Source organism: Ictidomys tridecemlineatus, unplaced genomic scaffold, assembly GCF_052094955.1.
Source record: "Ictidomys tridecemlineatus isolate mIctTri1 unplaced genomic scaffold, mIctTri1.hap1 Scaffold_67, whole genome shotgun sequence".
NCBI classification, from domain to species: domain Eukaryota; kingdom Metazoa; phylum Chordata; class Mammalia; order Rodentia; family Sciuridae; genus Ictidomys; species Ictidomys tridecemlineatus.
The window spans coordinates 515,508-542,435 of record NW_027524711.1 but is presented as its reverse complement, the minus strand read 5'-3'; the positions used below and the strand labels follow the sequence as shown (position 1 = coordinate 542,435).

The following is a 26,928-nucleotide window of genomic DNA, read 5'->3' as shown; positions in this document are numbered from 1 at the left end:
AACCACTTTCTAATTCAATGCTAATTGTGCTTGTGATCAAATTAGGAGTTGAAGATGGACTACAAATATGTTTCTTGCTTTCCAGAATCAACAAGGGAGATAGGATGGAAGTAAGAAATCTAAGCTAGAGAGATAGTAATAACTACCTCAGTAAAGTGTTATAAATTTTGTGCTTCAAAAATGACAGAAGGCCACTATGAATATTCTTTTCCAGCAATGGGGAAACTCACAGTGGATTAACTCTATCTTACTATTTAATTTGAATTTCATAAAAAGCTTCATGTATTCACTTATTGTGATGATCAAAAGATTGAATTTTGACTTTCACTGATTGAGTACTATATATCCCCTTAAATGGGCATAGAGGCTTCAGATAAACTTCTATAAGGATATGTTTATTGACTTTCTCATTATAAAACTTATCATAACATGTTTAAAAGAACACATCTTATATCAATGTCACTACAAAAGCCACCACAACCACCTTCATTTTCATTAAAAATTATTGAAAAATTTGGTGATAATTGTTGATTCTCTAATTAGAGCTCAGGAGGAGCTGCCAGTAATAACTGGAAGTGAGAGGAGAGAGCCCATTAGACCCAGAAAGGGTGAGTCTTCATGTGTGGCACTGAAGTGGGCACCTCCTTTTCATTAGAAAATACATAATACTTTGCACAGACCCTGAGCAAGGTCAGCAAAGGTCCAGCATCTCTTATCATTCATCAATTGAGGAATATAGAGTCTATCTTCATTTTGAGTTTTCTTCACAAAATACATTTTTGTTCTCTGATGTTCTGGGTCCCAGGATCTGAGGACAACAATGCACAAATCATTAGGGAAGTTCAGGCTCCACTTATTATCCAATCTCTGCACACAGAATTCAGAATAATTGGCTTTTCAGATTGAAGTATTCCTTGATCGGCTAATTTCAGGGAAATCTGTAATGTATAGACAAGCACATAGAGAAGAAATGAATGAAACACCAGGAACCAAAGCAACAAAGTCAAGAAGATACATTAAGCCCAGTAATGCTCCACAAACAAAAAAAACTACTTTTAGTATCATGTTCTTTGAATTCGTCCTACTCATTCTCTAAGGTGTGTCATAATTGGATAGTAAAATTATTCACTTATCTGAAAAATTATTTCATAAACATTTATCTTGTACAAGGCCTGAGACAAGGAAGTTCTGTAAGTTCTGGTGAGGAGAGCTTCACTCAAACATCAGAACCCTGTGGTAACCACACCTCATGACTGTGTACAGGGTCTCTCCAGGAGACTTGGAGCTGAATTTACACTGTGCTCAAGTTCACAGTCCACACATACACATGGAACACTAGTCTGCATTGAGTCCATATGTTTTTTACACTTTGGTCTTCATAAAGCCATAGATTTAGAGCCCCCATGGTGTAGAACTCTAAATCTCAAAGATCGTGCAAAAGAGACTCACTGGACTATAGATCTAAAAATTAAATGATGAATGAGCATATAGTTTTCTGTCACTTGGCCCCCTCTGTTTGGAAAAACATCTTCAAATAAAACATTGTATATATGAAAACCTACTGACCTGTGTTTCCTTACAAGTTTGGAAGGAGAAGTTCTGCATTACTTTGACAAGAGCAAGTTTTATGTTCATGAGAGCAAACCTCATGGTGATGCAGTTTCGGGGTCCATTTCCAAAGGGCATGTACACGTAAGGATTGATGCTGTCCTTGTTATTCTTACTGAACCTTGTCCCACAATAGATGAGAAGTAAGCAAAATATTAAAACCTAAACAGTTACTTATTTCAGTTTGTTCCTTTGACACTCTCAAGCAATGGTGTAAAAGATGATTTCTGGGCTGGTCATTGAAATCCAGCTGTGGCTTTGCTATGAGAATTGTTAAGCTATGGAATTTTTCTACCTTTCTATTACTTAGCCTATAGAAGTTTTTCCACCTTTCTCCCCCTTAGCCTATAGGATCTTTCCGTCTTTTTGAGATGAGATTAATGCTGTTTCAAAGGAAATCATGGTAAATTGAGACAGTAAAGAAAACAAAACACACATAAAATTTAAGGAGTATAAGAGTGAATACATAAAATAAAATGAGATAGTGGTTATGTCAGTTATGGCACATGCTTTAAAATTTGAAAACACAAACACACACACACATACACACACACACACTCATACACACAGAATAATGTGCCATATCTGAGGAGAATTCATTTTAGCATCAGAATAAACAAAATCCTGGGTGTTGAAGGCTCTTATAAAAATAATGGGGAAATACATGTATAGCCTATGCACATCCTGAAATATATTTTAAATCATCTCTGGATTGCTTATAATAAGTAATAATATTTAAATACTATATAAATACTTATTTTTTTAGACTGTTTAGGAGAAACTGACAAGAAAAAAGTTTATAAGTTAGTTGAAATTATAGATGGAAAAACCATACATAAGGCTGAGCACAGCACATGCCTGTAATCACAGCAACTTGGGAGACAGCAGGATCCCAAGTTAAAAGCCAGCTTCAGCAATTTAGTGAGGCCCCAAACAACTCAGTGAAACCCTGTCTATAATAAAATACAAAATAGGGCTACTGATGTGGCTTAGTGCTCGACCACTCATGAATTCAATTCCTGGTACCACGCAAAAAAAATCATACATGCAGAGGTTGAATGTATATATTATCAGGTGCAAGCAAAAATAAAATATGATACAATCTAGTTTAGCAAAAATATCTATCTATACATAGAAATATGTTTATGAGAACATGATCATATTATTAATTCATGGTTATTTAAAGAATTTAACAAACTAAAAATTTTCTTCTCAGAAAAAGAAACATTTTGTGAGGTGAATAAAGAGACTACACCTTGGGAGCAAATTTTTACCCCTACCACATTAGATAGAACATCAATCTCTAGAGTATATAAAGAACTAAAAAGCAAAGCACCAAAAAAACAAATAACTCAATCAATAAATGGGCCAATAACCTTAACAGACACTTCTAAAAAGATGACATACAATCAATCAACAAATATATGAAAAAATGCTCATGATCTCTAGCAATTAGAGAAATGCAGATCAAAACTATTCTAAGATATCATCTCACTCCAGTCAGAATGGCAGCTATTATGATAACAACAATAAGTGTTGGCAAGGATGTGGGAGGAAAAGTACACTCATACATTGCTGGTGGGACTGTAAATTGGTGCAGCCAATATGGAAAGCAGTATGGAAATTCCTTGGAAATCTGGGAATGGAACCACCATTTGACCAAGCTATCCCTCTTCTTGGTTTATACCTAAAAGACTTAAAAACAGCACGCTACAGAGATATAGCCACATCAGTGTTTATAGCAGCACAATTCACAATAGCTAAACTGTGGAGCCAACCTAGATGCCCTTCAGTAGATGAATGGATTAAAAATGTGGCATATATACACAATGAAGTTTTACTCAACATTAAAAGAGAATAAAATCATGGCATTTGCAGGTAAATGGATGGTGTTGGAGAAGATAATGCTAAGTTAAGTTAGCCAGTTCCCAAAAAACAAAACAAATGATGAATGTTTTCTCTGATATAAGGAGGCTGACTTGTAGTGGGGTAGGGAGGGGAAGCATGGGAAGAATAGATAAACTCTAGATAGAGCAGAGGGGTGGAAAGGAAATGGAGGGGCAGGGGATTAGCAAGGATGATGGAATGTGATGAACATTATTATCCAAAGTACAGGTATGAAGACATTAATTGATGTCAACATACTTTATATACAAACAGAGATATGAGAAATTGTTTTTATGTGTGTGTACTAAGAATTGTAATGCATTTTGTTGTCATTTATTTTTTAAAAAATCAATTTAAAATTTTAAAAAAAGAATTTAGGATAGTGAATAGACATAGTATTTGTTTTGTTCCTTGTCACAAATTCATATCATTTCGCAAGAAAGTGTTATATTTATAACAGGAAAACTGCTTAAAGTACAAAGACATATATGAAAATAATTACATAGCTACCTATATGTCATCTATGATAAGAAATACAAGGACATGCTTGGACAACCCTAGCCCAGGGTGGTTCCCTTTCCCAGAGGTCCTGTACCTTTCAAGGCGGAACTCCTCAGGCTCTGGCCAGTGCTGTGGGTCTCGATGAAGAACATAGCTTGATATCATCACCACTGTCCCCTTCCTAATGGGCACTCCATTGATTTCAACATCTTTCTTACAGATCCTCTCAAGTCTGCCAGCAATTGGGTACAACCTGAGAGTTTCATTCACCACCATGTCCAGATACTTCATCTGTATCACAGTTTCATAGGTAGCAGGTGCCTGAAGAGAAAAAAAGAGATTTTTGGAAATTTATGTTTAGAACTAACTTTAAACACAATCTACGTAGTTTTATTAAAGTGTTAGGAAGTCCCAGGAATAACACAATATAGAAGGAGAGTAATGCTTACAATTGACTAAGCACTGTAATAACAATCATGTCCATTTGACAACCATGTCCATGGCTCGTTGAGAAGTGCAGAGTAGTTTTGTACATAAGAGACCTTTGGGACAATCCCAAATTCAGTGTATAATATCCTCAGCATCATCATGTACTACTTTTCCTCATGCAAGGAAAAGTAACTAATAGAATATGACAATTACACTGAGGGAAAATATGTAAAAATCACTGTTACCTTTCTCTAGAAAAGTCACATGCCTATTTCACGAAAATAGAAAAGAGGAAATAACCAATTATATATAAATTTTTTTGAATAATCCTGCTTTGAGTATATATATATGTGTGTGTGTGTGTGTGTGTGTGTGTGTGTGTGTGTGTGTGTGTGTGTATGAAACTTTAAGATAACACTACATCATGGAAAAAATATTGGGAGAATCTGGTAAGTTCCATTCCAGTACCACCAAAAGAAGTCCAAGTTTGGATGGCACCATGTCACACAATTTCAGTTCCAGAGTACATTCTAAGGAGGGCAGGAAGCCACTCTCAGCCCCACCCTCTGTTGCTGGACCAGTCTCCTGGTTGTTCTTCAGGGATTCATTGTGAGCTCTGAAGAAGAGGCTTTGTGCCCACTTCACTCCAAACCAGCCATGCCAGCCCCAGAGACCAGGTGTCTTCATATCCAATAGACTCCCTACTTAGGCAGAGGAGTAAGGACAGCTGGTACTACTTGTGACTAATGCCTGGTGTGTCATTGGAGAGGATACAAAGTAGAAGTAAAGAATTTGGCTCAGGAGTCAGAAAACCTGACTCATCCCCTAATTGCTTCTCTCAAATACATTACTAGATGTGTGGAGCAGAGCATTTTCGTCCTGCCCATCAAGCCCAGGCTCACTCAGCAGACAACCAGGCAGGAGCTCATGCCACAGCTCAGCAGAGCCAATGATCTGGACACTTGAGTGACACATGCTTACACTTCCTGGGTGTAATGATGGTAACTGGTAATGGATACAACTGAAACTACACTCTTTTAAAAATTCCTTGTAGTTTTGGGAATAGCATTTTCCCCAAAATACTGTTTTCTCCTTCATTTGTCTCTTCAAATCCTTTAAAAATAGAGGTGGTGGAAAGAATCAGTGACTATATTTTTGACAAAGCCTCCTAGGAAGTGAAAAGGAGGCAGTCTTGTTGAGGCTCAGCCTCCCCTCCTCCCTCTCCAGATAACATCTTCTCACCTTATTGGGCAAAGTCGAATCAATCTTCTGCTGCAGTTTGGTCTGGACATCGAGATGGGTGGCCAGTTCATACAAAATGAAGGAAAGAGCATTGCTAGTGGTCTCATAGCCAGCAAAAATTAAGATAATTGACTGGGCCACAAACTCCAGATCAGACAGGGCTAATAGAAGAGAAAACACAATTTAGGTAAATTCAGCAAATCCCAACATCAGAGTTTAGATAAAGAAAAATCCCATTAAACCCCACAGATCACTATGTAGGACCATGGAAAAGCAATTCAGAGTCACTCGCAGAGTGGTTTTCACTTTCATGTCTCTCTGATAGGGGAGACAAAGAAAAACTTTTTTTTATTCCTGTTTTCCTGAGGTCTATAACACTCTTGGACTTGGCTACTAACTATGCCATTCTCAGCACCACCAAAGATAGGTAATTGCAAGAGGTACCATTTCTATCTAAGATACACAGTATGATCAACATGGACTTTTAGATACCTAGGCCCTGAAATAAACATGGTCTCTGTGCAAATCATGCAATTCAAGATTAAAAAAAAGAATACACACAACAAGTGTTTGAAAGGTCTACAGAGTTCAGATTTATTGATGATGGTTTTCTATGTTGTCATGAGAACATTTAATTACCAAATCTTTTATCCCAGTGAGTATGAACCCCATGAAATAGGACTATAAAGTCAAGGTTCAGGCCAGGTGCAGTGGCACACACCGGTAATCTCAGTGGGAGGCTGAGGCAAAAGGATCATGAGTTCAAAGCCAACCTCAGCATCAGGGAGGTGCTAAGCAACTCAGTTAGACCCCTGTCTCTAAATAAACTACAAAGTAGGGCTGGGGATAAGGCTCAGTGGTTGAGTGTCCCTGAGTTTAATTCCTGGTAACCCTCTCCCCTGCACCAAAAAAAGTCAAGGTTTGGAGCTTGGCTTTTTGCATTCGTAGCTACTAGCCACACGTGAATGTTTAAATTTTAAACAATTCCTCAGTGGCACTAGCCACATGTCAAGTGCTAAGAAGGCACATGTGTTTGGTGGTTATTTTATTGAAGAGTTAAACTACAGACTGTTTACTTCATCACAAAAAGCTGAATAGAATTGGGTAGATACATACAGGATAGATGGATGAATGGATGGATGGATAGATAAGTAGATAGATAGATAGATAGATAGATAGATAGATAGATAAATAGATAATATGTACATGTGAACCTAAAAATATGTACACTGGGGCTGGGGTTGTGGCTTCGTGGTAGAACACTCACCTAGCACACGTGAGGTACTGGTCCTCAGCACCACATAAAAATAAAATAAAAGTATTGTGTGCATTTATAACTAAAAAATAAAAATATCTTTTAAAAAATATGTATACTGGCAGGTTGTAGTAAGCCCAGTCCTCATCTCTAGAATTAATTGGTCAACATTCAAGACTTTATTCAGTTGATTGTCATAGTACTGGGTACCATGAATTAGAACTGCAATGGAAGTATTTGTGCATTACAGAAAAAAAGCAATAAATTAGAAAAAAAAATTGAAGGAGAGAGAAAAATAGTTTATATCACTGGATGTGAGTAGATACAGAAATATTTCTTTCCTCTGTTGCATGTAGAAGTATTTCATGTTAATAATGTTGCCTACTGAGAGTATCTAAAAGCAAAAATCCACAAGATGATTAAAAATTTTGATTTCTAAATTTCATTAATTGCAAAAACAAAAACAAAAAACAAAGCTGTCATGAGAAACAGCGCAGAAACCTAGAATATCTTAAATCAGAAAGCAAGAAAATACTTACAAAATAAATGAAAAGGACACAGAATACACTATATCCTACTATAATGTGGTTACATGTCATAAAATGTACAAGACTACGAGCAAACCCTAAGAAAATCTGTGGACTGTGAATGCTAGAAGTGTGTCAATACAGGTTCCTGAACTGTGTAAATATAAGTCTCTGGTGGTAGATATGGGGAGTGAAGCAGTGTATTCAAGACTACATGGAGAACCTCTATGTTTTCAGTTCAATATTGCTATGGCCAGAATAAACAGAAGCTACTTTTAAAACAATCATAAAAAAAGATGACAAGAATAATAGAGGACTCAGGAGCCTACATGAAAGGGATTCCAGTGGACAAATATGGGAGAATTGAGCATCAAAATAAAAATAGTAAGAAAATAAGTTGAATAAAACTACCATGCTAGTGAAAGAAATACTTGTTTTTATCAGCTTCAACATTTGAACATGGCTCTAGGTGTGCTTCTCTAGAAAGTTCCTCAGGCTATTGTATATGACATCCAATCATGCACTTTCTGCAACTAGGTAGAAATACTCTTCTTCCTGGAAAATCTTCTGTACATTTCCAGAACAATCTTTCCCTCTGAGTTTCCCCATCAGTAGATGAGATAGCAACCTTGTTTACCTTTATGAGACTCCACATCTTTGGAATTCTGAGAATTTATCATAAGCTGAAGAAAATCCACCCGATGCTAGAAACAGAGAGATTTCAAAGATAGCAGGGCATTAAGAGTGCAGAACTTATCTTCCCTTCTGATACTATGAATTCTTTAAGTACAGAAGTCCAGCTGGAGTTTCCTAAGTCATCAGTGAAGAAAAGCATCCATCTACAAACTTTGAAGAGTAGGATATTTCCCTGAATGAAAACTGGCTGTGGTGTCCAATAGCTACTGGCCTTTGCTCTCACTACTTGTGAGCTCCTGTGGATTCTGAACACAGCCTCCTGGCCAGAGAGTGGTTGGCTTTGTCTCTTGTTGCATTTGTTTGCTTAGAGAGAAGTCCTGGACTTCAATATTTTGTTTTACTACCTTAATTCTTCACCAAAGATGCCACAGATTAATCTCCTACAATTGTTAGAGCTCATCATCAGATTTTTGGCAAGTTTCTTGAAAACTCCCACCATGCTTAAAGCTATGAATTTTGTACTGACCCCTGGAGGGTTCATCCTGGCTCCCTGGCATGCACACATTATTGTGTCAGGCTTCATACATGAAACAAAATCTTCACCTAAAGAACCCCATGCCTGCTCCATGAGGGGCCAGAAAGTTCCAGCTACCCTGAGGATGCCTTCTGTGGAGAGTATGTAAAGTGAGAGTTTTTAAAGGTTTGGAAATGCAATGATTTTTGACTATATAAAATCTCATCAGATTAAATCACCAGGAAAATAACTTTTATGTTGAAATTTTACCTATTAAATAGACGGGATATGATGAAACATTTTCCCTCTATTTAAAAAAAATTATTTCAACTGATATATTAAAACATTAAAATATACATATCAACAGGTACCTGATTACTTTGATATATGTATATGCTGTTTGAAGTTTATGTCAGTTCAGACACATTTTAATTGCATTTATCATTTCCTAATGGTGGATGATTTCAAAATCTATTCAGTTCTTCGAAAAAATAAATAAGATCGACAGACCTTTAGCCATGCTAACGAAGAGAAGAAGAGAGAGAACTCAAATTACTAACATAAGGGATGAAAAAGGCAATATCACACCAGATGCTACAGAAATACAGAAGACAATTAGAAATTATTTTGAAAACCTATATTCCAATAAAATAGAAAATACTGAAGACATTGATAAATTTCTTAAGGCATATGATTTGCCCAGACTGAGTCAGGAGGATACACACAATTTGAACAGACCAATATCAGTGGATGAAATTAAAGAAGCAATCAAAAGACTACCAACCAAGAAAAGCCTAGGACCAGATGGATATACAGTGGAGTTTCACAAAACATTTAAAGAAGAATTAATACCAATGCTTTTCAAGTTATTTCAGGAAATAGAAAAAGAGGGAGCTCTTCCAAACTCATTCTATGAGGCCAACATGACCCTGATTTCGAAACCAGACAAAGAAACCTCAAAGAAAGAAAACTACAGACCAATATCTCTAATGAACCTAGATGCAAAAATCCTCAATAAAATTCTGGTGAATCGGATTAAAAAACATATCAAAAAAATTGTGCACCATGATCAAGTAGGATTCATCCCTGGGATGCAAGGCTGGTTCAATATACGGAAATCAATAAATGTTATTCATCACATCAATAGACTTAAAAATAAGAACCATATGATCATCTCAATAGATGTGGAAAAAGCATTCAACAAAGTACAGCATCCCTTTATTTTTAAAACTCTAGAAAAACTAGGGATAACAAGAACATACCTCAATATTGTAAAAGCAATCTATGCTAAGCCTCAGGCTAGCATCATTCTGAATGGAGAAAAATTGAAGGCATTCCCTCTAAAATCTGGAACAAGACAGGGATGCCCTCTCTTACCACTTCTGTTAAACATAGTTCTCAAAACACTGGCCAGAGCAATCAGACAGACAAAAGAAATTAAAGGCATAAAAATAGGAAAAGAAGAACTTAAATTATCACTATTTGTGGATGACATGATTCTATACCTAGAAGACCCAAAAGGGTCTACAAAGAAACTACTAGAACTAAAAAGTGAATTCAGCAAAGTGGCAGGATATAAAATCAACACTCATAAATCAAAGGCATTTCTGTATATCAGCGACAAAACTTCTGAAACGGAAATGAGGAAAAACACTCCATTCACAATATCCTCAAAAAAAAAAAATACTTGGGAATCAACCTAACAAAAGAGGTGAAAGATTTATACAATGAAAACTACAGAACCCTAAAGAGAGAAGTAGAAAAGATCTTAGAAGATGGAAAAATATACCCTGTTCATGGATAGGCAGAACTAACATTATCAAAATGGTGATATTAGCAAAACTTTTCTGTAGGTTTAATGCAATGCCAATAAAAATCCCAATGGCATTTCTTGTAGAAAGAGATAAAGCAATCATGAAATTCATATGGAAAAATAAAAGACCTAGAATAGCAAAAGCAATTCTAAGCAGGAAGTGTGAATCAGGCAGAATAGCAATACTAGATTTCAAACTATATTACAGAGCAATAGTGAAAAAAACAGCATGGTACTGGTACCAAAAAAAGCGAGTGGACCAATGGTATAGAAGAGAGGACACAGAGACTAATCCACAAAGTTACAACTATCTTATATTTGATAAAGGGGCTAAAGGCATGCAATGGAGGAAGAAGAGCATCTTCAACAAATGGTGTTGGGAAAACTGGAAATCCATATGCAACAAAATGAAACTAAATCCCTTTCTCTCGCCATGCACAAAAGTTAACTCAAAATGGATCAAGGAGCTTGATATCAAATCAGAGACTCTGCATCTGATACAAGAAAAAGTTTGTTCTGATCTACATATTGTGGGGTTGGGCTCCACATTCCTTAATAGGACACCCATAGCACAAGAGTAAAAACAAGAATCAACAAATGGGACTTACTTAAACTGAAAAGTTTTTTCTCAGCAAGAAAAACAATAATAGAGGTAAATAGGGAGCCTACATCCTGGGAACAAATTTTTACTCCTCACACTTCAGATAGAGCCCTAATATCTAGAGTATACAAAGAACTCAAAAAATTAGACAATAAATAACAAATAATCCAATCAACAAATGGGCCAAGGACCTGAACAGATACTTCTCAGAGCAAGATATACAATCAATCAACAAGTACATGAAAAAATGCTCACCATCTCTAGCAGTCAGTGAAATGGAAATCAAAACCACCCTAAGATACCATCTCACTTCAGTAAGATTGGCAGCCACTATGAAGTCAAACAACTACAAGTGCTGGCGAGGATGTGGAGAAAAGGGTACACTTGTACATTGCTGGTGGGACTGCAAATTGGTGCGGCCAATTTGGAAAGCAGTATGGAGATTCCTGGGAAAGCTGGGAATGGAACCACCATTTGACCCTGCTATTGCCCTTCTGGAACTATTCCCTGAAGACCTTCAAAGAGCATGCTACAGGGATACTGCCACATCTATGTTCATAGCAGCACAACTCACAATAGCTAGACTGTGGAACCAACCCAGATGCCTTTCAATAGATGAATGGATAAAAAAAAACGTGGCATTTATACACCATGGAATATTACGCAGCACTAAAAAATGAGAAAATCATGGAATTTGCAGAAAAATGGATGGCACTAGAGCAGATTATGCTTAGTGAAGCTAGCCAATCCATAAAAAACAAATACCAAATGTCTTCTTTGATATAATGAGAACAACTATGAACAGAGCAAGGAGGAAGAGCAGGAAGAAAAGATTAACATTAAATAGAGACATGAGATGGGAGGGAAAGGGAGAGAAAAGGGAAATTGCATGGAAATGAAGGGAGACCCTCATTGCTATACAAAATTACATATAAGAGGTTGTGAAAGGAATGGGAAAATGAACAAAAAGAGAAATTATTAAAGTAGATGGGGTAGAGAGAGAACATGTGAGGGAAGGGAAGGGGGGATAGTAAGGGATAGAAAATGTAGCAGAATACAACAATTACTAATAGGGCATTATGTAAAATTGTGGATGTGTATTCAACGTGATTGTGCAATTTGCATTTGGGGTAAAATTGGGAGTTCATAACCCACTTCAATCTAATGTATGAAATACGATATGTCAAGAGTTTTGTAATGTTGGGAACAACCAATAAAAAAATTAAAAAACAATTAAAAAAATTAATAAGAACAATTTTAACGTAGTGTTGCAATAAACATGGGAATGCATATCTCTCTTTGACATACTGATTTCATTTCCTGTGGTTATAACCTAGTAGTGACACTGTTAGATCATACGGTGGGTCTGTATTTGATTTCTGAGGGCCCTCCTCATAGTTTTCCATAAAGGCTGTCCTAATGTGCATTCTAGTCAACAACATACAAGGACTCCTTTTTAGAGCATTTGGGACTTTTTCTATCAGCAATATTTATGCCTTGACAAACTAAATTCCACGCCCATTATTTAATTGTAAATGCTTTCCCTCTGATTCATTATTTTTTCAGTATTTGGAAAATATAATTTTATTTATTTAAGTCTTTTTTATTAGTTCTTTTCAGTTATATGAGAGTAGAGTCCATTTTGACATAATTATAAAAGCATGGAATATATCTTACTCTATTTCAGTTCCCTCTCTAATTCATTCTTGTTTTTCAATTACTAGATGCTAAATTCTTTATTCTCCCCAAATGAAACCCTCTACTACTCCCAACCAAGAGTTCTTCATCTACCTTTTAAAAATATACAAAGAAGTATGGAAGTCATACACCCATAGGCAAATAAATTATCAAAAATGAACCTCTGTAACCACAACCAGATTTTACCTGTTGTTTCTTTTGAAGGTGACATTCTTTCATTCTCTTTATAGCTTTCTTTAAAAAATTTGTGACATGCTTTGGAAACAGAGAGATATTCATTTTCTCATAAATTGGAGTAAGGAATGAAAATATTACTGCAGGGGAAAGAAAAAACAAAGGACACTTCAGTGAAAAATGTAAAATTTACCTGGAGCAATTACATTTTCTCTACCAATTGGAAAAGTGGAAATCACAGGAGTTCCTAAAGAGGAACTATTTCTATTTGGACCACTGATTGGGCTCCAGGCCACTGGATGAGGAAGAAGATGTCATATATAGGATCACCACTATACCAGTGAGATCAGTGGCCCCTTATGCCTCTTTGGAGTGACCAAAGGAGCAAGATGAAAACCCTGACCCCTTTCCCCTTATTGTACTGGAATAGAGTGGCTTTGGATAAAACTAGGCTTTTGTCTGAAGCTGCAGTTAATCATGCTCTTCAAGAAAGAGCAGTCAGGATGGACCAACAGAGCATGTTTTCTTCAATCACCACATAAGGAATCCAGAAGGCATTATTAGAAAGAAAATTGAAAAACTCAAAGTATGGACAAATTGATCAATATGCACCTAAATAAACACTGGATGAAAGAAGAAATATAACGTGAAATAGATAAAGTATTGAAAGGAAATAAAGAAGGTATAATATGGAATGGAGAAAAAGCCATCATTGCTCAGAGATAAATTCTCATCTATTAAATAAAAACAAAGATTGCAAATGAATGATCAAACTTTACATAATAAATCATGAAAGAAAAAGCAAATTAAACTTAAAGGAAACAGAAGAGAGAAAATATTAAGGACCAAAGTGAAAACTAATCAAATAAAAAATAAAATCAATAGAATAAATTAATTAAAACAAATGCAATTCTTTGAAAAAAAAAACCAACAAAATTCACAAAATAATAGCTACTCTGACCTAGAAATAGAAAGGCTACAGTTAGTAGCATTCAAAATGAAAACTTGGGAAATACTGACATTATAAACATAGAAAGAATTATAAAGATATTGTAACAATCAGATTACACAACAATTATACAAATTACATAAATGAAATAGAAAAATTCCTAAAAAGACACAAACAACAGAAACTGACACAAAAAGAAATGCAAAATATATATTGACATACATCCTGTGATGAGACTAAATTAGGAACTTTTCTACAAAGTGAAGCTCAGGTCCAGATGTTCCAAGGACAATTCTACCAAACATTAAAAGAACTAATTCTTTACCTCTTTACAAACATTCATAGAAATATTTATTATTTTATAAATATAGAATACAGTGAACACTTGTAAAAGATCTTAAAATGCCCATGTTAACCTAATCTTAAGACTTAACACAAAGATAATACAGGAGAACTACAAACTGATATATCTTATAATTATGGATGCAAAATCTCAACAGAATATTAGCAAATAAAATTATTTGTTGTTCTCTATTCTCTCTCTTCTCTCTTCTCTCTCTCTCTCTTTCTCTCCTTCCCACTTATCTATATCCTCAAAGTCTCTTTGTCTCTTTTCTCCTGCTACTAGCCAACATCTTTTGATTCCTCTTTTATGCTTCCTAAGATCTAATAACTCTATATCCTCATTTCCTACCTCCTTAACATCTCATCCTAAATCAGTCCCCCATTCTCTCTTTGTCCACCATTATAAACTGTAGATCTTTTTGCAACCTACTGTTTACATTGTTAATAATAATCAAACTCACCATTTCTGTCTATTGTGACAAACCTGTAAACATCTCAAAAGAAGCTATTTGGTTTAATTAAGCCTGCATAATGTTTGCATGGGGATATGTTAATATTGATCTCCTCTTTAAAGGAGAGGTCATGGAATTCTGCAGGAATACTATAAGTCTATTGGTAAAAACTGTAATACCTTAGATCTGCACTGATAAAGGGAAAGACATGCAAACAATATGAAAAAACAAGGGAAGAAAGTGCCCCCAAAAAACCGAGATACATTACTAGAACCAATGGCCAGCATAGCAGAAGAGATGTCCAAAAAGAGTTCAGGATGTATGTAATTAAAATGTTCTGTGAATTAAAGGATGATATAAGAAAGCAAACACAGGCAACAAAAGGTCATTTCAATAAAGAGTTACATAGCCAAATACAGGAAGCAAAAGTTTACTTCAATAATGAGATAGAGATTCTACCAAAAAAAGGAAAAGAAATCATTGAAATAAAAAAAAACAATAAAGCAAATTAAAAACTCCATAGAAATCATCACCATCAGATTAGATCACTTGAAAGATAGGACCTCCGACAATGAAGACTAAATATATAATCTTGAAAGTAAAGTTGACCACACAGTGAAGATGGTAAGAAACCATGAGTAGAACATTCATGAATTATGAAAAGTCCAAATGTAAGAATTATTTTGATAGAGGAAGGCATACAGTTTCAAAACAAAGAAATCAACAATTTATTCAATGAAATAATATTAGTAAATTTCCTATACCTAAATAATGAATTAGAAAATCAAATACAAAAGGCTTACAAGACACCAAGTGTACAAAATCACAACAGATTCTACACCAAGGCACATAACAATTAAAATGCCTATCATACAGAATAAAGAAAGAAATTTAAAAGCCACAAGAGAAAGGAATCAGATTACATATAGGAGAAAATGAATTAAGATCTCTGCAGATTTCTAAACCCAGACCTTCAAAGCTAGAGGGTCCTGGAATAATATATACCAAACTCTGAAAGAAGGTGGATGCCAATCAAGAATCTTATATCCAGCAAAATTAAGCTTTAGATTTCATGATGAAGTGAAAAACTTCCATAATAAACAAAAATTAAAAGAATTTACAACTAGAAAGCTTGGACTACAGAACATCCTTAGCAAAATATTCCATGAAGAAAAAATAAAAAACAACAATGAAAATCAGCAAAGAGAGGAAGTACACTAAAGGAAAAGCCAATCAAAAAAGAAACCAAGTCAAATTAAAAACCAAAAATAAAGCAAAATGACTGGAAATATAAACCACACTTCAATAATAACCCTGAATGTTAATGGCCTAAACTCATCAATCAAAAGACATAGGCTGGCAGATTGGATTTTTTAAAAAACCAACAATATGCTACCTTCAAGAGACTTATCACATAGGAAAAGACATCCACAAATTGAAGGTGAAAGGTTGGGAATAAATATACTACTCACATGTACTGTGTAAACAAGCACAGGTTTTTATCCTCATATCAAATAAAGTAGACATCAAGACAAAGTTAATTATAAGGAATAAAGAAGGATATTTTATACTGCTTAAGAAAAGCATTCATCAACAAGAAATAACAATTATAAATACTTATTCCCCAAACAATGAATTATGGGATAACAAGAAAATGCCAAATGTAATAGCCATCTACATTCATCAAACTCTTCTCAAATTCAAGAGTAAAATAGACCACAATACAATAATACTGGGTGACTTTAACACAACACATTCACCACGGGGTAGATCTTCCAAACAAAAGCTAAACAAAGAAACTATAGAATTCAATAATACAATCAATATCTTAGATTTAACAGACATATAGAGAATATTTCATACATCAATGAGTGAATACACTTTCTTCTCAGCAGCACATGGATCCTTCTCTAAAATAGACCATATATTATGCCACAAAACAATTCTTAGCAAATACAAATAGAGACACTACCCTGCATGCCATCAGATTATAATGGAATGAAATTAGAAATTAATGATAAAATGAAAAACAGAAGCTACTCCAACACCTGGAGACTAAATAATATGCTACTGAATAATCAAGGGATAGCAGAAAACATCAGAGAGGAGATAAAAAAATTCTTAGAGGTAAACGAGACCACTGATACAACATCTTAAAATCTCTGTGATACTATGAAGGTCGTACTAAGAGGAAAGTTCATTGCATGGAGTTCATTTCTTTAAAGAATAAAAAGTCGATAAATAAAGGACCTAAAATTACATCTCAAAGCTCCCCCAAAAATAACAATCAACACTAAAAGTAGTAGAAGACAGGAAATAATTAAAATCAGAGCTGAAATCAATGAAACTGAAACAAAAGAAACAATTGAAAAACTTGACAAAACACAAAGTTTGTTCTTTAAAAAAATAAATAAAATTCATAAACCCTTAGCCACACTAATAAAAAGAGAGGAAAATTACTAAAATCTGTGATAAAAAGGAAATATCATGATGGACACATCTGAAATATAGAAGATAATTAAAAACTATTTAAAAAAATTTATACTCCAGTTAAATAGAAAATATCAAAGACATCAACAAATTTCTAGAGTCATGATCTATCCAAACTTAATCAAGGTAATATACACAAGTTAATTAGATCAATTTCAAGCAAGGAAATAGAAGACACCATCAAAAGCCTACATACAAAGAAAAGCTCTACCAGTCAGATTCTCACAAGACCTTCAAAGAAGACCAAAAACTAATACTCCTTAAATTATTCCATGAAATAGCAAAAGAGGAAACTTTTCCAAACTCATTCAATCACTCTGATTTCAAAACAAGCCAAAGACACATCAACAAGAGAAAATTTCAGACCAATATCTTTAATGAACATAGATGCAAAAAGTCTCAATTAAATTCTGGCAAATCCATACTACCAAAAGTGTTATACAGATTTAATGTAATCCCTATTAAAATCCCAATGACATTCTTCATAGAAATAAAAATGCAATCATAAAATTTATTTGGAAAAATATGAGACCCAGAATAGCTAGCAATCCTTAAAAAGAAAGTGAAGCAGGAAGCATCACTATACCAGATCTTAAACTATACAGCAGAACTATAGAAACAAAACCAGCATGGTATCTGCACCAAAATAGACTTGCTGACCAATGGTACAGAATAGAAGACACAGAGACAAACCCACATGAATGTGGTTATATCATACTAGACAAAGGTGCCAAAAACATTAACTGGGGAAAAAAGCCTCTTCAACAAATGGTTCTGGGAAAACTGAAAATCCATATGTAGCAATGTGAAATTAAGTCTTTACCTCTCACCATGCACAAAACTTAACTCACAGTGAATCAAGGACCTAGTAATTAGGCCAGAGACCCTGCACCTAATAGAATAAAAAGTACCCCAAACTTTCATTATGTCAGATTAGATTCTGACTTCCTTAACAAGACTCTTAAAGTGCAAGAAATAAAATCAATAAACAATAAATGGGATGGATTCAAACTGAAAAGCTTCTTATCAAAAAAAAAAAAGAAACAATCAATAAGGTGAAGAGAGAGCCTAAAGAATGGGAGCAAGTTTTGACAACATGCACATCATATAGAGCACTAATCTCCAGGATATATAGAGAACTCAAAAAATCTAACACAAAAAATAGCAAATAACCCTATCAAAAAATGGGCTAAGTAATTGAACAAACATTTCTCAGAAGAAGAAACACAAGTGATCAACAAATGTATAAAAAAAGTTCAATATCTCTAGTAATTAGAGAAATGCAAATCAAAACTACTCTAAGATTTCATCTCACTCCAGTCAGAATGGCAGTTATGAAGAATACAAGCAGAAATATATGTTGGTGTGAATGTGAGTGGAAAGGCATTTACATTGCTAGTGGGACTGCAAATTGGTGCAACCACTTTGGAAAGCAGTATAGAGATTCCTCAGAGAAGTTGGAGTGGAACCACAATTTGACCCAGCTATCCCACTTCTTGGTTTATACCCAAAGAACTAATAATCAGCATAATACAGTGATGCAGCCACATTAATGTTTATATCAGCTCAATTCACAATAGCTAAACTGTAGAACCAACCTAGATTTCCATCAACAGATGAATGGATAAGGAAAGTGTGGTACATATACACAATGGAATATTATTCAGCATTAAAAGAGAATAAATTCATGGAATTTTTACAAAAATGAATACAGTTGGAGAATATCATGCTAAGTGAAGTAAGCCAATCCCAAAACACAAAAAGTCGAATGTTTTCTCTCATAAGTGAATGCTGATCCATAATGGGGGGGGGGTTATCCGAGGAATGGAGATACTTTGGATAGGGCAAGGGAAATGGAGGGGCAATGGGTGTAGTAGTGATGGTGGAATGAGATGGACATCATTACCCTAGGAACATGTATGATGACACAAATGGTGTGAATCTACTTCATGTACAAGTACAAAAAAGTGAAAAGTTGTGCTCCATTTGTGTTTTATGTAGTGGAATGCATTCTACTGTCATGTATAATTCATTAGAACAAATAAATAAATAATTTTTTTAAAAAGGAAATTAAGTACTCACGCATGCTTCAGGATGAAAGAATTTGAAAATACAATGATAAATGAAAGAAGTCAGACATGCAAAGACAAATATTGTAGGATTTGTTAATAGAAAATTCACAGTATCAGCAAATCTATAGTTAGAAAATAAATCCATGGTTGCTTAGGCTTGAGGAATACAGAGTTTATAATGAAATGGTAGTCTGGTTCTGAGTTGAAAAATGGTCACTAGTGATGGTTGAGTATATCTTCATACTGAACAATTTAATTGTATAATTAAGTGGGGTAATTAAAAGATTGTTAATTATGTATCAATAATGATCTTATTTAAATAGAGAGAGGGAACTAATAACATGGTAGTCCACATACTTATTGAGAGAAGCAAAGGGTCAAAGAAATGAAATTTTAACAGCTTCTTGACTTTCTCCACAAAGGGATCTTGTGGGTTGTTGAGAGAATCAATGTTCACTCCAAATGATGTCGCTGTGATCACATCCATACTATAGGCTCCAAAGATGCTGAATAGAGAAAGACATGGAAAGTTAAAACCAGTGGCTCTTCCCAATCCTTCCACTACACATGCAGCAAAAAGTAGGAGTAAGTTCACATACCCAGGCAAGACAAGCAGTGAGCCACACACTCACCGTTATCTGCTGGACTCTCAGATGACTCCATGATCCTTCACACTTACTATGAGGCCTTTATGAGTTGCAAATGAGTACTGCCCTTGTTCCAGGAGTGATGGGCACAGTGAGGTGAGGTAGACTCACTTCTGAACTCAAGAAGCTTACCCAAACAGGGATAAGATCCATAATCAGACATACTACAGTAGCACAAAAAGAATGTGAATGATGATAGTTTTGTTCAAACTGAGCTTCAGCAGGACAAGGGTGGAATAACTGAGTCTTCCTAGAGGGCTCAAATAAGGTGACCTTGACCTTGACAGTATTTTGTCTTCTAGTATATCCAAAGTCACAAATAGCAGCCAAACAAACCTTGGTGGATACAGGAGAGATCCTTTCTCCCCAGCTTCCCTGTCTCCACCTGGGAGAAGCTCCTTCTTGGATGAACAGTTGGAGTTGTGACTCCAAACTTGCTTTTGTCTGCTCATTGCACTAGCTCAACATTTGGAATTCAGAAGGCAGTTGGATGGGGCTCCTGGTGGAGCTTGGAATGCCAGAACTGCCCTGCTACTTACTCTTTCAAGTTTATAAACTTGCCCTTCTCTGATTCCAGTCTCATGTTATTCACCAACACATCTCCAGACTGGTTAATGATGGGGAATATCTATGCACAAAACAAAAGATCATGCATAGTTAAGTGAGGAGACTCAGTCCCCAACACTATGGCTTTCCCAGAATGAAGAAATATGAGACATTTATAATGATTCCCATTATACCTCTTCTAAAACATAAAGACAAAAAAACATTTTTAGGAAGTTCAAATTCAGAGGACTATCCATTTGAAAGGGACTACTATCTCTCTCACTTTCTACCCATACCCAGATTAATCCTTTAAGTTTCCAATGAAAAACCTTCCTATTTTATTACCTCCTTGAATTTTCCACTAGTGAAGGTTGGAGACAGCAGTGTTCTTATTCTCTTCCACTGTTCGTCCCCAGACATGGTGATGGCTTTTTTCATAAATCCCACTAGACCAAAACTCTGGAGTCAAAGGAAAAGATATTTTGTCTACATAAATGTGGAGGTCTCCACAGTTGCAAAAGTTTGTTAAACAAGCTTTATTTAAAAAATGTTTAGTGTGTGATAGTAGAAAAAGAACACCTGGACTTAAGCCTAATGATGTGCAAGATTGACATCAAACCTACTAAAACCAGTGGGAAATGTGATAGTAGGAGCAAATGTGACTCCATTTTGTTTTATGACTTCATACTGTAAAACAACCATGCCAAGTAGAAAAGTCATGACTGGGACAAGATGTTCTTTTCCTTTTGCTATAGAAACCTTTAAGAACACAGAACTACCTAATGGGGTATTGTTTCTGTAACTAGAGTAACTGGGCTCTGTTTCTGTAACAGGGGTGACTGGGCTAACTCTAATTGGTTAGGCTTACCTCTGCTTGACTGCACTGTCCCACTTCTGTTTCCTGACTTGCTTGCACTGACTAGACGCCCTAAACAGGCTTATAAAAATGCCCTTGCAATTGTTTGGGGCTGATCAGGGGAACAGTTTTATGTTCTGGTCAGCTGCCACCAGTGTGCCTGAATAAAGGCTTGATTTGATTATATATGAGTGGTCTGGAAATCAGTTTGTGAAGCCCTGGGATGAAGCTTTAACTATAACATCCACTGCCTACTATGTCAGACATTCAATAGTATTTATTCCAAATGCCTAACCACCTAAGAGTTTGGAAGAGACACCCAGGTACCTCACATCATTTTTGGACTTTATATTCCAACCCTTGTTTAAATGTAAAATTTCCTTTGGTTGAAAGATTTTTCCAGAGGAATAGACAGGAAGAAGACCTAAGAAGACCTAGTACAACCCCCAGGGCTATTGCAGAGGAGAAATGGGTTGGTGACAGATAACAGATGTTCTTGGTCAACTATATGTTACCTAAGATCAGTTCTGTCTTTACATGCATTTACAACATAAGCATCTTGATAAAGGGGTGCTTAGATATGATAATTTTAAAAATAATAATATTTGAAACATAAAATATTTTGTCTACATAAAACTCTCAGCTAATGTCAGAGAAAAGAAAAACTAATAAATAAAAGACATACAGAAAAAAAACACGTTATTAATGGAATTTCTTCCAATATTTTCTACAAGGGAAGAGGGGGAAAGAAAGATAATTCTATTTTTCACCTGGGTGCTAGCCCACCAAAGCAAAACCCCTGAAATTTAGTTCCAGCATATATAATATATTTTTGTACTAAAATGTATGCTTCCAGCCAGGCACAGTGGTCATGCCTGTAATCCTAGCAGCTCGGGAGTTTGGGACAGGATGATCACAAGTTCAAAGCCAGCCTCGGCAATGGTGAGGTGCTAAGCAATTCAGTGAGACCCTGTCTCTAAATAAAGTGCAATATAGGACCAAAGATGTGGCTCAGTGGTTGAGTGCCCCTGAGTTCAATCTTCAGTCCCACCCCACCCAAAAATAAATATATGCTTTCAACACTCATTCACTGTAAAATTTAGGAGATTAGAAACAGAGGAAAGTTTTTTCAACTTGACAAAGAGATTCTACAAAAAATCCATTTCAGCTAACCATACACTTACTGGTGGCAAACTGAATGCTTTCTCCCAAGCATCAGGAATAATTCTACAATGTATGCTCAGTCACATACAGAAAGACAAGTAAAAATATTCATCTGAGTGTAGATTAGTGATTTGAACATGTTGGGAAGTAAATAGAGGCTAGATTTGGGCAGTGTGAAATATATGTATTATTAAACATAGCAGCAAATCTTATTATCATCCACAATTATCATACACTAATCAAAGATTTTAAAAAATTTTTTGTGATGCTGAGAATTTAACTCCAGACTTTGTGTCTTTGAGGCAATCACTCTACCAACTGAGCTAAACCCAGTCCCCAAAGTTTTTAAAAAGTGAAGATAGAGATTGTATGGGAATCCACACACACACATCAGCCTCATCTAAAATTGGGGTAAACTTTGGAAGATTAAAGTCTATATCCTTCTAAAGAAATGTTCACTCTCATAGCTCTTATACAATCTCACACTGGAATTCCCAGCTAATGTCAGAGGAAAAGAAAAACAAACAAATAAAAAGCATACAGATAGGATTTTCCCTATTTGTAGGTGCAAACGTTGACCACTGTGGTCAACACACAAGAAACCAGGCACTTTTCTAAGGTTAATGAAGAATTGGTGAAAACACATTAAAAACACAATCTAAAACTGCACAAATGTAGGCATGTGATACATTTGCACAGAGCTGCACACTCATACATATAGGCACAAAAAACAGGAAAAATAAAAATAAAAACTTAGATTGTATCAATTTCCTGTTACTATAGAAATAGGAACTTAATAAATTTATAGTCATGTAAAAAATTATCATTGGGTAAAACAGAATAAATTATACATGCAACTGCCTGATAATTTTTTTGGCAAGGAATGACCTCTGAACCTATAAATATCTCAGGATAAAAATTCAGTTAATAAATAAATAAATGTTACTTTGAATTAGTCAAAGGGGAACAAATGGAAGGGTGAGGGGATGAGAATAGAAAATACTGTAGAATGAATCACACACAACTTTCCTATCTTCGTATATGAATACACAACTAGAGAAACTTCACATTATGTCCAAACACAGGCTTGGGAAGTTGTACATTGTATGTATAATATGTCAAAAGACATTCTAGTGTCATGTATAACTGAAAAGAATACATTAAAACTTAAATATAACTAATTAAATGTGAAAATGTTGAAAAGTGAATGCTTACCCACCGGTTACTGAAGACAGAATAAAATTCTTTGATGAGCACTGTTTTGATAGTGCTTGGCTCCATAATAAACAAAACAGGCTGTCAACCATCATATATGCTGTGTTAGAAAAATAGGGCTTATTAAATCTAACAGGCCAGATTTTGCAGCAGAAATCCAGACTTCGATCCTGATGTTACCTATTCTACCTGCCTAGCCCTACAATACATAGCAACATAAAGTTCTAGTTGAGGATTCTGACCTCAGAAGACACTGCAGTCTTCATAGCATAAAGGGTAATGTAGATAAAGTAGGTAGAAAGAGACAAAATACACCACCTAAGAGATCATAATTAGAAATAGCATTGGAACACTTGTTAAATCTAGATAGTGAATACAATAGTATTGCCTACACTATTTTCCATAACTTATTTATTTATTATTTATTGTAATTATTGGTGGACAGAATGCCTTTATTTGTTTATTTTCATATGGTGCTAAGGATCAAACCCAGTGCCTCACACGTGCTAGGCAAGTGCTCTGCCACTGAGCTGCAGCCTCAGCCCATAGTCTCCATAACTTTTTACATAGCCAAATATAGGTTTGTGAAAAAAATTGAAGGCAGACAATTGAATAACTTCTCACAATTATTAAGTTTTTCAAGTGGTAGCTAAAATGGGGGATTTGGAGACCCAGTGGAGCATGTTGTATCCTTGGATCACATGTTGTGTCCTTGGGCCATGTCAACTGAGCAGAACACTCTGGCCAGGCCTGTGGCTTTCTGGGGATTGATGAGAGAAGATAAAGAAGAAGAGTCAATGTCTTCTACCACTATTTTTAGTGGAGAGCAAAATTATTACATGTCTTCTTTGGCTCCCACCAATCCCCCACCAGCTCTAAAAGAGAATAGTTGCTTTACTTAGCTGAGGCACCCTCCAACATAAACCCTATCAATTCACCAGGAAACTCACTAGTGGAACTATATCCTATGTCTGGTCTCAACATCAAATGGATGAAGAAGAGAAAGAAATGCTTTATTGAAAAGTCAACACTGAAAACTTAAAAATGGCATATGAGCAACAATAATCATGAAAATATAAAAGAAGAAAGAAAGTTAAGGAAATGAAAAAATCTGAGCAGAAATGGTTTCCCATCTGCTTCCCAGTACCTCCCAGCCTTTTGTTCAAAAGCATACATTAAATCTAAAATTTAAATAAGAGAATTTGTCTTTAAATTAAAAGGAAATCAATGGAGGAAATAGATTATGCCATAAATTTATAAGCCAATGATTTTAAAAAACAATTCTCAAATAATACATTTTATTCATCTAAAGGGGACAAAAAGAAAGAAAAATCTGGAAGATAGGAATAGCCAGGCATTGGACACAAACTAAGGCTGGAAACTCTGGGTCATCAAAAGCAGGAGAAAAGCCAAAACATGCAACATTCTCAACCTAAGTCAGACTGTAGACCCAGATTCATGGTGAGATGCAGAACCTTTGGCAGAACAAGCCTCTAAGGACTTTGCAGCACAGAGGGTTGCATCCAAAAGCTCGGGGCTGAGGTTGTCCTCATGCTTTGGGGCACCACATCATAACAAGTCTACCAAAGATAAATTTCCAGAATACTCACCCCCATGTTTTTACATACTTTTTATAACATTGTGTGTCAAAATTAGACAAACCCTAGGAAGAAGAACAAAATGAAATTACATTACTGTTGCAAATGTACTGACATTGCATTAAATGACCCAAATCTCATGAAATCAGGCTTCTTGTTTATAACAGGTGGTTAGAGAGAAGCTCTTATTCAGAGGCTTCTGAGGAGAAAAGAGAAAATATGCAATGTTTGAAATAAAATATGTAAAGTCACTTGGATTTTCTCTATTATACATAATCAACCAATTTCCCTTGTCTATGAATACAACATGCTTCTCTTCTGCAATATTTCTTCTTCTACTTATGTTGTCTCATAAATACTTGGACCTTCTGAATTATCACCTCCATGGGCACATGAGGAAACGCAGGGTGAGGAAAGTGAGTGTTTCCCAGGGCCACGCATAAACTTTTATCTCCTCATTGAGGATCATTTTAATTTATCTCAGGTTTTAACTAGAATTCTAGTAAAATTAGGGACTTAAGGACACCAGCAACCTCTTCTAGCCTAAAAGATTTATGTTATCACAATCCTGTTGTTGAGTAAGTAAGTGACATAGTGAGCAAATAAAAAGCTAACTTGCCCTATGTTGTAGCTCAACTTGGAAAAGGGAAGTTGCTACCTCTCTGCCCATAGGACACAGATAGTTAGACACTGGCTCTGAGTTTTCATCATAGAAACTAAGCAATTAATCTTCCTCATGCTAAGTTTTATTTGTAATATTTTAACTGTACAAATAAAGCATCCCAGAGATTTGAGTGTGTCTTCCTATAACCTGCACTGAGAAAAATAAAAATCCTCTGAGAATGCTCACAGTTTGCTGAACATAAAGTCCACAGCTTACAATGTGGATGTGCCAGAGTCCTGATCTCATCAACAGAAGGGAACCTGAGGCCAGGAGGAGTTGTAAACAGAGCCCCAGGGTAAACCTCACTGTGCTTTGGATGGGGATCTCACACAGTTTCTGAAGCTTAGAAATCTTGAAACTTCTCTCATGGAGCTGAATTTCTACTTATGTAACTAAGCAGATGTTTGCAACCATAAGAGGCAAAACAGGGAGCTCAAATGATACTCACCTGGCGATAATTAAGAACAGTTCCCAAAAAAAGGAAGAGGCGTTGGCCCAGGAATTCCCAGCTTTTTAAAATATACATGTGAATAGGTCCCATATCTATAAAGTGGAAGAGAAATCCAGATCAAGGGATTGTGACTGTGTGTATATAGTGGCTCAAGAGTCACTTATCAAGAATGGGAGCCATGAAGCCAGGCAGGTAACATGTAGGCCATGAATAACAACAAAGCTCCAATGGCCCTAATCATATCTGCTAATCATCTCCTCTCTCACATTCCCTGAGAGACTCCAAAAGTCACAATACTTAGCTCAGAGCAGCTAATTCCATCACTAGGCTCCCAAATGCTACAGTGAATATCTGATATAAGTCCCCAAACATGAACTTAAAAATTCCTGAGCAATTCAGCCTAAATTTCTTCTAGGTCATTTCACTCACTGGTGTCAGTTCAGGAAGATGACTTGATACCATCACGTTGGCCTCTCTAGTGGCCTCCAGTGGGGGTTGTCCCCACTCTGGACCTTCTTCCCTCAGCAGAGAGAAATATTCTCTCACTTTTTCATAATTCCTATCTGGATGCCTTTTATTGCATCCCTCGTCCAT

The 26,928-nt window shown here is 35.6% G+C and overlaps 1 protein-coding gene across 1 annotated transcript; it reads right to left on the bottom strand.

Annotated features, from left to right (window-relative positions):
* Window positions 1–374: 374 nt before the first annotated feature.
* LOC144374384 (cytochrome P450 3A9-like) lies at window positions 375–26,928 on the bottom strand. The gene is made up of 8 exons (XM_078037230.1): window positions 26,764–26,928; window positions 20,732–20,845; window positions 20,380–20,468; window positions 19,551–19,699; window positions 5,668–5,828; window positions 4,091–4,317; window positions 1,567–1,729; window positions 375–938 (listed from the first exon to the last, which is right to left on the bottom strand). Exons 1-8 carry the CDS (start codon window positions 26,926–26,928, stop codon window positions 843–845), a joined length of 1,164 nt encoding a protein of 387 aa, XP_077893356.1. The 3' UTR covers window positions 375–842.

What these genes read in the sequence shown, in the direction of transcription:
- LOC144374384 (XM_078037230.1), bottom strand. Translation starts at nt 26,928, where the DNA reads ATGGACGAGGGATGCAATAAAAGGCATCCAGATAGGAATTATGAAAAA. An exon ending in ATTCGACTTTGCCCAATAAG is followed by an intron (nt 4,318 to 5,667) that starts GTGAGAAGATGT and finishes TTTTCTCTTCAG; the next exon opens with GCACCTGCTACCTATGAAAC. An exon ending in AAACTTGTAAGGAAACACAG is followed by an intron (nt 939 to 1,566) that starts GTCAGTAGGTTT and finishes TATACATTACAG; the next exon opens with ATTTCCCTGAAATTAGCCGA.